This window comes from Harpia harpyja, chromosome 3 (genome assembly GCF_026419915.1).
Source record: "Harpia harpyja isolate bHarHar1 chromosome 3, bHarHar1 primary haplotype, whole genome shotgun sequence".
NCBI lineage: Eukaryota > Metazoa > Chordata > Aves > Accipitriformes > Accipitridae > Harpia > Harpia harpyja.
Window position 1 is genome coordinate 47,097,866 of NC_068942.1, and position 17,099 is coordinate 47,114,964.

General features: G+C 38.1%; 2 protein-coding genes across 2 annotated transcripts in view; one reads left to right on the forward strand and one right to left on the reverse strand.

Annotated features, from left to right (window-relative positions):
• CHRM5 (cholinergic receptor muscarinic 5) overlaps positions 1 to 17,099 on the reverse strand; it is a 55,204-nt gene that overhangs the window by 26,759 nt on the left and 11,346 nt on the right. The window lies entirely within an intron of this gene.
• AVEN (apoptosis and caspase activation inhibitor) overlaps positions 1 to 17,099 on the forward strand; it is a 102,668-nt gene that overhangs the window by 15,726 nt on the left and 69,843 nt on the right. The window contains exon 2 of the mRNA XM_052782461.1: positions 9,019 to 9,199. Within this exon, the coding sequence (XP_052638421.1) occupies positions 9,019 to 9,199 (181 nt within the window). The remainder of the gene's footprint in view (positions 1 to 9,018; positions 9,200 to 17,099) is intronic.

A 17,099-nucleotide genomic window follows, 5' to 3' on the forward strand; every position in this document is an offset into this window, starting at 1 on the left:
TGAGGCTTAAGATTCGTACAAAATATGGCTATAGCTTGTGGAAATATTAATAATGATCTGTGAGAAAGATGAAGAATGACGTGTAGCCTCCTGGCGCTTGATTATGTTATAATTTTACTGAGTGCAAAGAATGTTTTTTAGAGTTGTTTTTTTCAGTTAAACAGTGATGAGAAAACAGTCTCTTTTCATTTGAAGTTTTTAATCAGTTCCAATTATTTGCATCTCATAGACAGAATAAGCAGGAACTTTGAAGCAAAATAGTTTCGTGGGCATGATTATTATATTTACTTTTTCACTGTTATTGTGGTCAGACTTGTGAATATGATATCTGTTGAAAACAATTCAGTATAGATAAGCTAACAGCTCACCGTTTTTGGCAGATGTTGCTGAGTATTATTACAAAACATTCTCTTCTGTCTCTGGAAGAAGCTATGGTATCACTGCATTAGGAAAATCTTATTTTTCAGGGAAATTTAAAAATCTTATCTTTCATTTACTTTTCTAAAATCTGGATTAAGAGTACTAAATAAGAATGGTTTGGGGGATTGTATTCCACTCTTACCTCATACTGATCTTTTTATATTGTTTTAACTTGCTCTTTTTCCTCTGTACAGAAATTTATCATTAGTATTCCTAGGTAGACAGAACAATGTGTTGGCATGCTTCATGGGATTTTCCCAGATAGTGGACTATGTATGTAATATACTGACAGACATGTTTACCTTGTTAATTCACTATTGGTATTTTTTTATTTTTAAAACTAAATTCCTGTTTGTCATTGTGAATTGCATTTCAATTTCTGTCACTGAATTACAGCCATCTGTCTAGGTAACTTCATAAAGATAACGTTCTGTATTATTTCTTGTAGGTAAGGGCATCTTGATTCTAAACACCTACAAACTTGCATCAGTATCGAAAAAATTGCACTAGTACTTTGTCTTTTGTAAAATAATAGCATTAATCTAAGAAATACGTTTAAAAATGCAGTGCTGCTTTTGTTTGATATAATTCTGAGTATATATTCTGTTTTTCTTTAATACACCATACAGTTTGTATTTTAGAGCGCCCATTAAATTTCCACCGCAATAAATCAGATAATGTATTCCTTTGCCAACTTAAGATTTAATGTTAATCTCTAATTACTTACAAGACAGAGAAGAGGGACATATATCTGGGGGTTGTAATTAGGTAAATGTGGAAAATCAGAACAACTTTTTTGAGGATTATTATGCTATATATAACTATCATAAGGTATAAGCCTATCAATCATTGTCATAGAGAAAATTAAGCTGTCAGGGGATTCTCCTGTACCTTTCTGGATTTAAGGTAAAAAAAGTGCATTTAATGAGCACTGTTAGAAAAAAATGAAATCTCTTTGAGATTGTGTTGTATTCATATTGTGCTAAGATAGTTCCTGGTGTAATCTCATTGCTCCTGTTTGGTTACACCAGCAATAACTTTGAACCATGAAATTAAAAGCAGGTATGTCTTTCCAAGAGCAATTTAAGTCATTGAAGTGTAGCTGCCGTTCACATTTCCACTTATGTCTGCCTAGAGGAACCACTCAGTTAATACCAGCCAAGCTACTTTACTTATTGTCACTCATGCAAGCCTCTGTGTACAGACTTCTATTCTGCGAAACAATTTAAAGTGTAAAGATCACGAACTGCTTTGTTGCTTAATTATATATGTTTTTTTGACCCTATGACTTGGGGTCATAGGGTTCCGTCTGTGAGAATTTGACTGTAACAGATGCTGCTTAAACTGGGATGAGGAGGAGAGGAGAAATTGTCTCTGTACAGACACCTACTGTTTTAAATACAAATGAGGAAGAGATATATGCCCGTTTGTGATGCAGCTGATAGCCTAGGTCAGATTCAACCCATAGGATATTTTCATTTTGTCTTGCTAGCTTTTTCCCCTGATAAGAAGAGAAATTGGGATTGAGACAGATAAGCCTGAAAGTCATCACACTTGGCCACAGCCTTACAGCAGTTTCCAAGAAGGGAAGAAGGAATCAAGGCAGAAGTTTACTCAAGGAATTGGTGTGTGCTGTTGCTGGTTAGGAGAGCAGCAAATGCAGGGAGTAGACAGTGGTTATCACTGTCCATGAACATGCAAGTGTCCATGCATGGCAGTGGCTAACTGTTTATTGTGGACTCTGTGTGAATTTATAAGATGTCTGGGGTATTGTAGGTAAGTGTCCCTGATAAAGAATGGAAAAGATTAAGGAAATGGATATGTTTTTGAGAGGTGTAGCATTCAAAACAGTAATACAGAAGTTACAGTAATGAAGGGGAAAAGTAGCACTTGATCAATATAATTGTGAAGAGTTTCTAAAGATAAAATGAAAAGTTATTGTATAAATTTGGGAAGAAGGTGAAGGAGAGAAATAGCTATGCTCTTTCTAACAGATGAACAAAAAAGCTCAAACTATGTTTTCATACGTTCTGTAAAGTGACATTCTTGGGAAGAGAATTGGGAGAAATACTACAAAATAAATAGAATGGAAATCTAATAATGCATGATACCTACACAATGGGGAAGGCCAGTTGGCCCAAGAAAGGCAAGCTGAACATACATTGTTTCTATGTTCCTCCCAGTCTTTGTAGAATATTCTAAATACTGACAGAGATTAAATGTTTTAAACTTTTCTTACAGAGTTAATAGAACTGAACAGGAAGAGGGCTTTAAGCCTTAACTCCTGTGGCTTCCTAAGGGTAATAAATACAGTTTTAGAAAGTCTTAATGGAAGCTCTGACTGTTAATGCACTTTTTAGTTTTTTTTAAAGGGCTGTGAGCTCAACAATTCTTGTTGAGTGTTTGCACACGTGTGCTTAACACGCTAGGACTGACTGCACTTACAGCAAAGAGTGGTTGAGTAATTGAAGCAGTATGTAAGAGGTCACTGTTGCACTTTATCCATTGTGTACTTCAGCCTTGGTTTGATCCAAACCACTCTGGGTTCCAGGGAAGTGCAGAAGGATGAACCCAGGGGAAATTGCCTGTTCAGAACAATGTTTACTTCATTTTGACACCTTCATCCCTGAACCGTGTGCATCAACATGTTCTTGTCTGTAAGAACAGTCAAACAGAAAGCCTGCTTTCCTATTTTTTCTCAATACCATACCATCCCCAACCCTGTATGCAAAATTAGTGTATAAAGGAGGGTGTACTAAAATAGCCTTTTGCTGTGTTAGACTGTAGATTGGGGTCATGTGTGCTATGCATTTTGCTTTCCTTCAGAAGGAAAGCAGAGTCATAGGCTCTGGTAAAGGATGAAAATACATTCCTTGACAGAAGACCCCAAATCATGCAAGGTCCTCCGCAGGGGGGCTTGGCTCTTTCACTGTTGTTTGAATGACTCTGATGAACTTAGTGTTTAGGCAGAACATTGTGTATTTTTTTTTCATTCTTCTGATAGGCAAAACAGTCTGAAGGTTTCCTGGTTTTGTTCAACTGGGCTTTTGCATATTTTCCCCACTTTCAAAATTTCAATGAAATGTGCAAATGGTAATGCATGTAATACTATCTGAAACAGAGGCACAACAGATAAATATTATACCTCCTGTGGTATCATGGTGCCTTACAGCACTGAGCAGTAACGTGTAGATGTAGTTCAATGGGGAGCTTTTGCTAGGACTTAAGAAAAAAAGGAGAGTTTATAATCTCTGGAGGAAAGGGTGGGCAACTTGGGAGGAGTACAGGGATCTTGTTAGATCATACAGAGAGAAAATTAGAAAGGCGAAAGCTCAGCTAGAACTAAATCTGGCCACTATCGTAAGGGACAACAAAAAATGTTTTTACAAATATGTTAACAGTAAAAAGAATCCCAAGGAGAATATCTATCCTTTAATGGATACAGAAGGGAACGTAGCAACCAGTGATGAGGAAAAGGCCGAGGTACTTAATGCCTTCTTTGCCTCAGTCTTTAATAGTGAGTCCAATCATCCTCAGGGTACTCCACCTCATGAGCTGGAAGGTAAGGATGAAGAGCATAACATACCCCCCTTAATCCAGGAGGAATTAGTTAGGGACCTGTTACGCCATCTGGACACTCACAAATCTATGGTACCTGATGGGATCCATCCAAGAGTACTGAGGGAACTGGCAGAGGTCCTTGCCAAGCCACTCTCTATCATCTATCAGCGTTCCTGGTCAACAGGGGAGGTCCCAGAGGACTGGAGGCTTGCCAATGTGACTCCCATTTGTAAGAAGGGTCGGAGGGAGGATCCGGGGAACTACAGGCCTGTCAGCCTAACCTCGGTACCGGGAAAGATTATGGAACGGTTTGTCTTGAGAGCACTCACATGGCAGCTCCAGGATAAGAAGGGGATCAGGCCCAGTCAGCATGGGTTTACGAAAGGCAGGTCCTGCTTGACCAACCTGATCTCCTTCTATGACCAGGTGACCCGCCTAGTGGATGAGGGAAAGGCTGTCGATGTTATTTTCCTAGACTTCAGCAAGGCCTTTGACACTGTCTCTCATGGCATACTCCTTGAGAAGCTGGCGTCTCGTGGCCTGGATAAGTGTATTCTTCGCTGGGTGAAAAACTGGCTGGATGGCCGAGCCCAGAGGGTAGTGGTGAATGGGGTGAAATCCAGTTGGCGGCGGGTCACGAGTGGTGTTCCCCAAGGCTCAGTACTGGGGCCAGTTCTGTTTAATATCTTTATTGATGATTTGGATGAGGGGATTGAGTGCACCCTCAGCAAGTTTGCAGACGACACCAAGTTGGGAGGCAGGGTCGATCTGCTTGAGGGTAGGGAGGCTCTACAAAGAGATCTGGACAGGCTGGATCGATGGGCTGAGGCCAATTGTATGAAGTTTAACACGGCCAAGTGCCGGGTCCTGCACTTCAGTCACGGCAACCCCATGCAGCGCTACAGGCTTGGGGAAGAGTGGCTGGAAAGCTGCCTGGCAGAGAAAGACCTGGGCGTGCTGGTTGACAGCCGGCTGAATATGAGCCAGCAGTGTGCCCAGGTGGCCAAGAAGGCCAATCGCATCCTAGCCTGTATCAGGAACAGTGTGGCCAGCAGGAGCAGGGAGGTGGTTGTTCCCCTGTACTCGGCACTGGTGAGGCCGCACCTCGAGTACTGTGTTCAGTTTTGGGCCCCTCACTACAGGAAAGACATTGAGCTGCTTGAGCGTGTCCAGCGAAGGGCAACCAAGTTGGTGAGGGGCCTGGAGCACAAGTCTTATGAGGAGCGGCTGAGGGATCTGGGGTTGTTCAGTCTAGAAAAGAGGAGGCTGAAGGGAGACCTTATCGCTCTCTACAACTACCTGAAAGGGGGTTGTAGTGAGGAGGGTGTTGGTCTCTTCTGTCAGGTGTCTGGAGATAGGACAAGAGGAAATGGCCTCAAGTTGTGGCAAGGGAGATTTAGGTTAGATATTAGGAAAAATTTTTTTACTGAGAGGGTTGTCAGGTGTTGGAACAGGCTGCCCAGGGAAGTGGTTGAGTCACCATCCCTGGAGGTATTCAAAAAGCGAGTGGACAGGGTACTCCAGGGCATGGTTTAGGGGGCATGGTTAATGGTTGGACTTGATGATCTTGAAGGTCTTTTCCAACCGAAATGATTCTATGATTCTATGATTCAATACTGTTTAAAGGCAAAAGTTTTTCTCCTTTGCCTGAGTAGTACTGTTTTAAAGGTTATATTTGAGTTGGCTTCTAGAATTTGTTTCAGCTTGTATAATTTGTTGTTTGAGGATGGGGCAAGAGGGAAGTTATTTTCTTTCATTACACATAGGACAGATGTTTGCTCTGTACTCATTAAGACTCATTTTCAGTAAGGTATGATGACAATGGTAGCAGCCTATAGTCTAGCTGAATAGGCAGCTAAGAGGAAAGTAATGAAGATTTATGTTTACGTGTTTCTGAGGTTGTTACTTTAGATGGTAGATGTCTCATGAGATGGTAAAAGCAAATTATTTTCTGAAGCTTCACTGATCAGAGTTTGTTTTATGTATTTGATAATTTTAATGGTGAATCTTTAAGTTGTTTGAATGTTGAATATTCAAATGTGATTATTTGCAGTTTTATCTTGTACCATGGCAGTGCATCATGTAAAATTTTCCATTAAATATTTATTGGAAATGTAAGCAGGTTTGTATTTGAAATTTACTCATTTCAAAAGTAAACCTCAGGACAGTACTTGGAGAACCAGGCTGCACAACTGCTGTTCATACTCCTGAGAATTTGTGGTTTATTTCTCAAAGTTCAAGTTAACGATTTTACTTCTAAGAAATGAAATTTCCTTGAGGTGTGGTGTATAACATAGCTAATAATAGAATGTGAAAAAGAATTTAGTCCAGTTTAAGAGGAAACATTTGAATCCTTATTAGTTTACTGGAAGCTTGTTAAAATAAGAAGGTGATATTCCTGTTTTGTTTATGTTGACAGCCAAAAGGAGTGAATCCTTTAAACAGGTCTATAGTAAGTAAGTATATGTAATGTCATAGTTGCCTAAGGTGATTCTGATCTTTTCTTAAAAACAAAGTACAACACCGATCTATCTGTGTAGCTCTATTCTTGCTTTGACTTGTGAATTGTATCAACTCCAAGTTATTTTGGGCACTGAATTTCACTAGGTTTGCTTGATTATAGCAAATCATTCAATTTATAGGAGGAGAACAGAAGACAAATAAGTTGATTCTTATCTTGATATAAATGGATCTGGCCTTTGTTCTGTGGAAACTATGGCTCTGGTTCAGTCCCCAGTAATAGAGTTATGACTTCATCCCCGTGCTCACGCAAACACCTGTTTGTCCACAACAACCATTTTAGTGTATTTATCTGATGAATAGAAAGAAAAGAGAATTTACCTAAAATTGCACAGAACCAGTGAGAATGCACAGAGTATTTTCCTTCTTGTCAGCTGTTTGACAACTGGGAGTATACTTGTATAATTATGACAGCTTTTAATCTGTTTTTAAGCTCTTTGATGATTTTACCATTCCTTCATGCTCCTCCTAACCAGATCTCTCAAACAGTGCTGAAAGAAGCTTGTTTATGAAGATTGGTAGATTATTTCTCTTGGGAAGTCATTATTCTAGTTCTGATTTTGCTACTTGTATGATATGCTGGACAGTCACTTTGAAGATATCAAACATGGGAGAATCTAAACTCTCACAATTGTGTTTGAAGATGTTTTACCTTTTAGTGGGCATTTGTGTAAAAGCCATGAAACAGGCTTCACTGCTACTTTTGGTCATTTTTAACATATTTTCAGAGCTAAGGAGTAGTAATGCTCCACTGTCCACAAACTGCTTCCTACTTTTTTGTCTGTGTCAGTCTTCTTTTTATGATGATGTACTTGCATATAAATATAGTACTTGGTGTACAACAGGGATTTATTTGGCATTGATAGAGATTTTTCTGTTGTGTAATTGGATGCTAAAGGAATGTGAAAATCTCAAACAGTTTGTCCTTGTCTACCTGAGCCAAAATGTAACTACAAAATTTTCTACAGAGTAGGTAAGCCTTCTTCAAGCTGGATTTCTAAAATCAATCTAAAACATATGTTGCATTGATCTATGTCCTTTCTTGAGCTATGAAAGTAACTCATTGATTATAAAACAAGTTAATGAAGTGATGGTGGTTTGTTCCTGATTTGGTGCTTTGTGCAGTTGTTTTTACCAGGTTGTCCGATGTTGTACCAGTATGTAAGTCCACAGTGTGTGCTTCAAAAACCCCTAATGTAGTTTTAGAAACACAGTAACCACTAGAGATTTTAGTACTCTTTCTGCACAAGATGTTGCAGATTTTCACTCACAAGGGCTTTTTTTAAACGTAAGTAATTGCTCTTCCCATGTATTTCAGAATTACATTTGGCTTAAACTATCAAAGCCAAGGTCCTCCTTAAAGCCAGTGTCTGATGGTGAGCTGTAAGGGTGTTTTGGTTTATAGATATATAATGACTTGCCAAAAGGTAGCTTGCTTTTCAAATTATTTTATAGTGAATGGAGATGGCTTTAAGCTTTACAGTAGTGTAGATAAACTTGAATTTCACTGCCCTGGTCATGAAGAATGTACTTATTGTTGGGACAGCAAAATTTAATCTTGTGGCAGCAGCACGTTGTGATTTGTGAAAGGAGCGGTGGAGTAACGGAGAGAAGAGAGAGTGGACCTGTCAGCAGGAATGTTTGGGAGCATACACAGTGGGAATCTCTTCTTTCTTGATTCCTTTATTCCACCTCTTCAGAGCTTTAGACCTCTGCAGAAAGTATCTTGTACAGAACTTTTCTGGCTGCTCTCAGTTCTCCTCTTGCCTGTTGAGAGCTCTGTTAATATAGAGGATTCAAGGGAGGGGAGAGTTTTCCACATCTGTTGAGTACTTGTGGCAAATGCCTATTTTGCTTGCATCTTGAGTGGACTCTGCAATGAGTTCTCCTTTTGACCCTAGAGTTTTTTTAAGAGTTTGGGCTAGTAGATTGACTGCCGGCAGTCTATTTAGTTTTTCCATGTGTATTTCCAGAAATGGCTTTCATGAAGGCAATTAATTTGATTAATTATTCCATGTTAACTTAAGACCCTGTAGTTGGTTATAATGGAAATTCTTACATAGATCACCCTTTCCGGATGTTTTTCTGCAGTATTTGTTACCTTTTTTCTATTCTGCTCTATAAATAGCAGTTCTTTCAGTTATCATCTGTATCACTGCAACACATGGACAGAGATATTGTGATTAAATTCTTAGTTCTGCTCCCTACACATTGCACTCAGTTTCAGGAAGGAAGCTGTTCATTATGGGTTTCCAGAATAGGAGGGAAACCAGTGGAACTTGCATCAGTGTCACTGCTTGACACCTGTAAGAACTGAAGCTTCACTAGGTGCTTTTAATTATACTATTGTTGAATTACATGCTGTTCAGGAAGATGGTAGCACCTGATCTAAGATTTTGACGGGGATCCAGGCTGATATGTCTTTCTGTGGTTAAAGTTGTTTGTATGAATGACTGTTTAAATACAGAACAAAATGCTGTTGAGCTGCAGTGGGTTCACTGTCTGTTTATGTCACAGGTAGAGGAGGATGATGACACTGAATCACGAGAGGAAGAAGAGAAGGAAGAACTGAAAAGCTACTCGAGAAGAAAGATTTTTTCCAACTGGAGTCGCTATGAGGATACAGAAAAGGAGGGACAGAGTGAACGTGGGGAATCGCAGAGAGGGACAGACTTCAGTGTTTTGCTTAGCTCAGCAGGTAAGCATTTTCTACTCTATAGATTTTTAGTTTTGCATTTTGAGATGTTACTACTTTTCTGGCTGTTGTCCTTGATGATGAAACAGGACCCTAGAATACCATTCCTTGATGTATTTAGGAGTGTTGAAAGTCTCTATGGGAGCAACCTTATAGCATACAGGCTGCACCGAGCTGTGACAGATGGGGAGTATAAGAGGGCTGCTGCATTTATAGACTTCTCATGAAACTATGTATGGGTCTTGAGTGTGTGCAGCATGCAGTTACTTTGAGCCTATTCTTGCTGATAATGAATTTCTTGCCAATCTTGGTCATTGCATTGCCTTCCAGAAAAAAAAAAAAGGTTGCTAGTTGACTAAACACAGCAAAGCAGTCAAGCAGCTGCTTGCTGTTGTTTGTTTTGACAAAGATTTGTAATCAGCACTGTACAGAGGTGTGCATGAATAGCAAGTGTTACTCTCCTTGAGAATAAAGATGAGTTGTTTTCCCCTCTCTAAAGGAGATAATAGGAGGAGGAGGTGGAGGGACAGGCTGTACTGGATCCTATTTTTGTTTATCTATACATGAATAGTAAGGGCAGTTGCACAAAAAACAGTTCCCTAAAATTATTTTAGAAACTCTTGATGTGCCACTGTGTTGGAATACAATTTAGTAAAAGCTGCAAACAATGTATTATGGGGTTTTTTTGAGCAACTTGGAAGCTTTGAAATCTGTCAAATCTAAATGGATTTTTCAGCCACAGCTTGGAGGGGTAAGTTAGAAATTACCTATGGTAAAGAAACAAGGACCAGAGCTTGCTTTGTCTGTGCCAGAATCAATTTCTGAAGTTCAGTTTTGCGTGGACATTGCAGAATTGTGCCTAAATTGCCAGTTTTAATCATAGGATCATGAGATGTGTATTGACTTCTCTGAATGGTATGTTGTATGGTGAACAGTGTTGGAGTCAAGATGCCTGGTATGGACCTCAGAACTGCATAGGTAACATAGCCTGGGGAGCGAAGTAGATATCACAAGTCAAAACTTTTAAAATCAAGAGACCTACCCTAAGCTGCAGGTTGCCATGGTTCAGCTTTTTAAAACAAACTTTAATATCTCTAACTTTATGCTTAGCCTTCAGAATGTCTTTAAAGTGTTCTGATGAATAATACTTTTGAACTGAAGATATAAGGAAATACTATATATTTCTGCTAATTTGCATTTTTGGTAAGCTATACTCCAATACAGCTATTACCAGCCCATTTATTTTACTCTGTAGATTGTCTTAATGCCTAAAATTAAAATCTTGTTAGTTAGTATTCTTGCTAAGTCGTTAATTCTAAATCTTTCATTTAAAGAGTGCTTTATTTTAGGATATATTGTAACTGTTCTTGACATTAAAATAAATTGATAAGAAACAGCAATGAAATAAAGTACCTTCAGAGGACAAAAAAAGTACCTTCTAAACAATAATGCACATTTCTTGGAGTCACATAAAAAGCAGGGGGGTTTCTTTGGCTCGTGTGAAAACCAAGAATGCAGTCATCTTTATTTCTAGTGGTCTGAAAAGAAGCTGGCATCTCTGCTTTATTTGATAATTTTGACTTCTGTTAGTATATTGCTGTTTAGCATTCTGAAGTTGCACAGTGGATCCAATTCAATTGCAATAATCAGTTAGGGAAGTACTGGAGAGGGAATGGAGTTAAAGTGCCATTTTTCATGAATATAAAAGCTTAGAAAGTTCTTGCAATTTACTATTAATACACAAAAATGTAGTTAATGCAGCCAGTTAAGAATCCTTTGGCAAAAGCTCAGATTAAAAACCTGTTCTCCTATGTAACATTTAGGTTCCATAACACTGAAAGCAGGGTCTTAGGGTGCCATCCTTCAAGATACAACTTGGATTTATTCCCAGCAAATACCCTGTTAATTGAATGAGATAAGGTAGGAAAAATAGTTTGGGATAATGTAGTAATGAAGACAGAACTAATGCTAGTAGACAAACTTAAATGGAGGAGTTCCTGATGTCCAAGGAATTAAAATTCCAAGCTTGCTATTTGTTTAATATTTTGTAAATGTGCTTCTACATGTAATTTTCTAGTTAAAATCAGCCAAAAAATAGCAAAATGAGAAGACTAATATTCTGTGATATAGGTGTCCTGTTGATAATTAGCAGGACTGGAGCTTTTAAATCTAGTACATGAACATTACTGTTGCTTGAATTAAGGAAGTAACAGAGTTCTGGGTTGTTATACTGCATTTTATCAGTAGTAGAGGAAAGTAGGGTGTTTTTTCTGAGAGGGGAAGGAGGGGGTTTAGAGATATTTGCAGAGGATGATAAGTCTTCAGGGTATTTTATTTTACATTTTTCAATAGCTTCTGAAGACACACACTTTTTTTAGGTTTTTTGCCTATACTTCCAGTTTGTCCCTGCCTCAAGCCAGTAACCAGTGCAGCACTGATTCTGTCTTTCAATCAAATATTTAGGCCTGACTAGTCCCAGACTGTCTCTGACTGTACGTTGTCTCTCTGCTGTCAGCCTTTGCCTGCCTACTAATTCTTCTCACTTTCCCTTTCTTCTGTTGATTTTTCTTGTCTATGTTTCTGATTACAGGTGGTAGGTCTTTTCTCAGTCTTTTGTTGTGAGCCAGCTCCCTTCCACCTATATTCACTGAAGTCCAGCTCTGTCAGGTATATTCTGTCCCTTGCTCTATCCAGTCCTGGTGATCCCCAGTTCTGAGTTGTTCTGCCTGGGACTGCTCATTTGGCTTAATTTTTCTCTCATCCGCTACCACATCTTCTTCTTATGTTCATTTTAGTTTCTTTCCTTGTCTGGTCAATCCCAGTTAATTCTTTCGAGCTTCCAGTTCTACTCTCCAGTACAGGCTGTTTTCTCCATCTTCCCTCCATGCGATCTGTTGGTATACCCTAAATCCTACTCAGTTACCCAACAGTATGAAACGACAGGCCACTGTTTTCAACTATGGTAGGGGTATCGGAATAGGTGAGGTTGCAGAAATATGCAAGATCACACTTTTTGTTCAGTGTTGTACCTAATGCCTGTTAAATGCAGACATCTCTTAGAGTGAAAATTTGGCTCTTCACTCATAACCAGAGGTTAGAGAAAACTTAATTCAGTTGCCTTGCACATTGAGATGATACACAGAAGGTCACTGAGGATGGACTATGTGGTGATTGGTTGTTAAGCTCTAGCAGAACTTGCCAAAAAGTATGTACAAACTCTGATTTCTAGAAGGTTGTAGCTTGGCTAAATCAGGTCAGATTTTTCACAAAATGAGCAGAGTGTATCTTATATGAAAATATTGTCCAGCCTGATTTCAAGTTACTGATTCAGGGCAGGAAACTGGTTACAGTTTTTCAAAGAAAGAGCTTACAAGGGCTTTTTTCCCCAGGTCGTTTCACAGTAGAAAAATGTTCCAGCCATTCTCTGACCTTTTTTTAAAAGGTGGTGAGGGGTGGGTGAGGAAAAACTACCTGAAGCAGACAATTGACATGGAAAATTTCAGACTGAATAGTTAAAAAAGCAGCTGAAAATAGTCTTAAGTAAGAACTGCCAGGTGGCTTTGATAACAGCTGATGTCACTACCCTGACAGAGCTGCTTTGTTAGGGCTTATTATATTTGTGTGTAAAGTAGGGTGATAACTTTAGTTTTTAAGTCTGTTTCTTTCCTTACTTTAGCATTTTATAATATTTTTTTAATTAACCTTGAATATAGCAGAGCAAACTTTTCTGTATTGCTTCTCATGTCTGGCTGATGTAAACTACAAGTCCATTGTGAAGCCTTCGGGGAATATGTCTTAAATCAATTTAGTAAAAACGCTGTTGAAGCGTAAAGAGCAAGAGAAGTGGAAGTGATAGGATAACTTTACTTTGCTAGAAGAATCTTGCCATGTTTGAAGAGCTGTCCTCATTTTTTTGATTGATGAGGGTTAAGTGTCCCAAAATAGATTTAAGTCCTTAGGTTTTTGGCTGTGAATAGATGCTTTTGGTTTAAAAATATGCTTTTAAAATCTCATTACAGAGCTGATGAAAATGTATCTAGGGACCTGACCACTTTCCTTTAAACATGGTAGGCATTACCAGTACAGTAGCCAAAAGCTGCCAAAGTACATGCCTCAATAACAGCGTGCTGAGTTGCAGGATGTGATGATTATCAAGATGAAAAAATATAATTTTGGACATGAAGTTTTTCCTGTTTGGTTTTTTGGCCATGGCCGAATAATTCTGATGGCCTTAAAGGGTAAGAAAGAGAAATGCTGCGTAGTTCAAACAAAACTGACAGAATGGTTTTGATATTGTAAGAATACATATAATTTCTGTAGGTACCTAGCACTTGAATACAATAGGAAAAGTGGAGTAAAAATCAAAAGAGCAGTCACTGGAGCATAATAGTAATGAACAGTAAGTATAGGACTTGTGAGGTAGCAGTTACTTTCTGTTCCCTAAAACCCTGTTGTTTTGGGGTTTTAACCTCTTGGTTTTGGGCCTCTCTGTTTAATTTTGATGTGTCAGCTGCAATATATTGCTGCATTTTTGTCATTTTCATCGTTGATACGTACATTAGAATTAGCAGTATACAGAAGACCATTGTCTGCCTTGGAAAAGCTGAACAGATAAACTTGTGGAGCAAGGCTCGTGTTAAAAATAGGTTTTTCTTCAACTCTTCTAAAGTATATACTAACAGAGATTTGGAAAAAAAAAAGTAGGGTGAAGAGTAAATGAGTGTTCTTATTTTCAATGCTAATTCTGCTCAAACAAAAAGAATGGCAATGGTGGGGCGTGGTTTGGATGCTAAAAAAGAATCCTTTGAGTTTTAAAATTGTAGAGAATAGCTGAAAATCAGTTTTCTTTACAGAACTGCCTAACCCATTGTTGATTTGGATTACTGTATATATCAGGGTTCCCTCTTTCCAGTGGTATTTGATTGCCAACTTCTACTACTTTTTGTTTTGTATGTCTGTTTTGTGAAATTATATGTGTCCCTTTGTCTCTATAGAACTCTGTTTCTGCATCTCTGTTTCTTGTACCATTGAGATATCTAGACTAATGAAGAATTGATGTTCATCAGGTCCGAAAGCATTATTGCTCTGTGTGAAAAATAGTGAAAAGTAATTTTTAATTCTTTTTTGCATGTCTTTATGACTGCGTGTGGAACAGATGTGTTTTCAACTAGTGCATCTTACTTGGTCAGAAATTCAACAGATGGAAAACTTAATGTCCTTGGTCTTCACCAAGTGACATGAGCTCTGTGTAGAACATAGAGGTATTGGTTACTTCTTATTACTTATCAACAGCTTTAAGATATTAGTACCAGGTTACTGGTCTTGAAAGAAGATTATACTGTTGCAACTAAGGATTAGTAATAGGTCACTTGAAGATTCCTAGTATATGTGCTGAAATAAACAGTTAAGGGCATGTGCTTTACTTGCATCTTTCCTCACGTTCTCCTTTTCTGCTACCTCATTCCATAAATGTTCTCTGAGGTTCCCTGGCATGCTCTCCTCTCCTGCCTCTCCTTCTAGCCCCATTCCAGCATATCAGAACTTTTCCTTCCTTTTTGATAGTCCTGTGGTATATGCCATTTTCCAGCTGTGGAGGCTCCTTATCCACGTGGTCTCATTTCCAAAGGTTTTAGTTGTGGCAGTTATGCCCTGGGCAGTATGCAACTTTCGACTTCTTGATAGACCTGAGATACTGCTCTTTGACATACCTGTAGGTATCTGAAATGCAGCCTCTCCCCCTCTCCCTCCCTCCTCCCTAGCCAAAGTAACTTTCCCAAACAAACATGAAAAAACCCTTTGACAATAAAGATTTGCAGTAAAATCACAGGACTTGGCATCAGTGGAAGCTGGTTCTCCATCTGCTCAGTGCTTCTTCCTGAACTGTTCCTAACATTACAGAAATTCATCTTTTTTGTTCTAATCAGGCAAGCTGTCCTTTTTTTTTTTTTTTTTTTGGTCTGAACTAAAAATAGGAAGTGCCAGATTTTAAGTATTAATTACATTTTCTTGATAAATGTATTTTCCTGTAATAGGTAATCTGTGCTCATTATATATGCTTTCATATCTGTGCCTTTTTTTCCTCATAAGTTTTATTTAAAATGTAACTAAAACTGTATGACTGAAGTATAGAAGTATAATGTGATTACATGACTTGAATGCATATAAATGTAGAAGAACATTTCTTATTTTAATTTTAGCAGTCTGATATCTTACAACTATGTGACCATATATGTGTCAGTGATAGTACTGTAAAACTAATGGTAAGTAATAAAAGAATAAACTGAAAGGTGTCAATGTTTCAGAGAGATTTGTATGCTTTATGATTTAGAATTGAATAGAGTAAGATTCACAGACTAGAGGGGTTAAATTTTGTTCCCATTAAAATCAGTGTGCTAAGCTTTTTCCCATTCTTTTAATTTTTCATACCTTGATTGTACTCATTTCTTTAAGTTCCAGATTTCTGGATTTAAAAAGCTGTCTGACCAATATCCTTCTCTAATCTTGGGCCTTAATCTTTTACTGCTACTATATACTGAGGTATTTCTGCTGAATTGTGTTTAAGTATGTTTTGGTTATGAAATCACAAATCAGCAAGTTTAAATGTGGAGCAATATGTCCTTATTCCTGTCTTGCTGTTGTCATGTTCATTACTTGAATTTGTCGGCTTAAGAGTTAGATAAAAATGTCTACTCACCCGATTCACTGTTTCTCTTGTTTAACCGTTTCCTTTGTTTTTATACTGCCCTTAAAACCAGTTCTGACTAGGCCTCATGTTCGTTATCACGGCTTCTGCCACATCATCATCTCCGACTTTCCTGCCAGTGAAATCCCCTAACCAAAAATGAATTACTCTGACTCTTGTACTCAGACAGTACATTTAGTATTCCAGTCTTCATTTTCAAAATTTAGTATGTTATTGCCACTACATTCCTGTTCCCTTTCTCCTATTTTTTACTTATTTTTACTTATTTTCTGCCTTTCCCCCTTCCTTTGAATTTTCCTTTTACTCCATGAACTTTGTGATTTTCTTTGTTGCCATATATTACTTTTGATTGATTTTAATCTTTTCTTTTGGTTTCCTTTTTACACTTCTGATTCTGAACCACTGTTAAATCACCTGAGTTAGACTGTAAGTTTTTTAGAGCAGGGACTTTCTTTTGCTTGCCCATTAAAGTATTGATTCTTTTCCAATAACGATGTTAGTAGATATTACTTCTATGGTAATATTAAAAGATGTTGATTGATTTGGAGGGGTATTAATTGTAATACTTTTGTTCCATCTCTCAGCAGCCTACATTAGAGCAAGAAATAAAAAACGGAAATTTTATAAAATTCTATAAAACCAGATTTTTCTCTTTGTGGTAAGGATGATGAGAGTATTAGATGTAGAAGATTGGTTTAATTGCAGAAGCCAGACTTCATTTACTGTTCTGTTTCTCGTAAGGATAAACTTATTCCTAACATCAGTTTACAAACAAAACTGTGATAAGAACTTTTCCTTGTTCATTGATGGATGCTCCAAAGCAGCGTTGCAATCAGACTGCATGTAAACTACCATCAAAAGAGACTGACAGACCTATTCTTCTAGCACGATTCTCAGAAATTTGTTTGCAGGGAGCAGTGCTGTTTCTAAACATTGGTTTTGGAGTGAAAGAAGGGCTGTGAAGTGCTCTAAAGGACACAGAGTGCCTATTTCTTCCTTAATCTCAGTTGCAGCTCCTCTTTTCATCTTATCCCATTTGTGGTCCTGAAACTCCTCTTCACATTTGCTACTGATGGCTTGGGCTCTCCTAGTCCTTTTCTCCCTTTAATGCTTTCTGAGTCACACCTATTAATTCTGCCATTGTTCTTTCCCTGATCTCATCCTGTTGCTCAAGAGTTCCCAGTTCCTACATCCAACTTC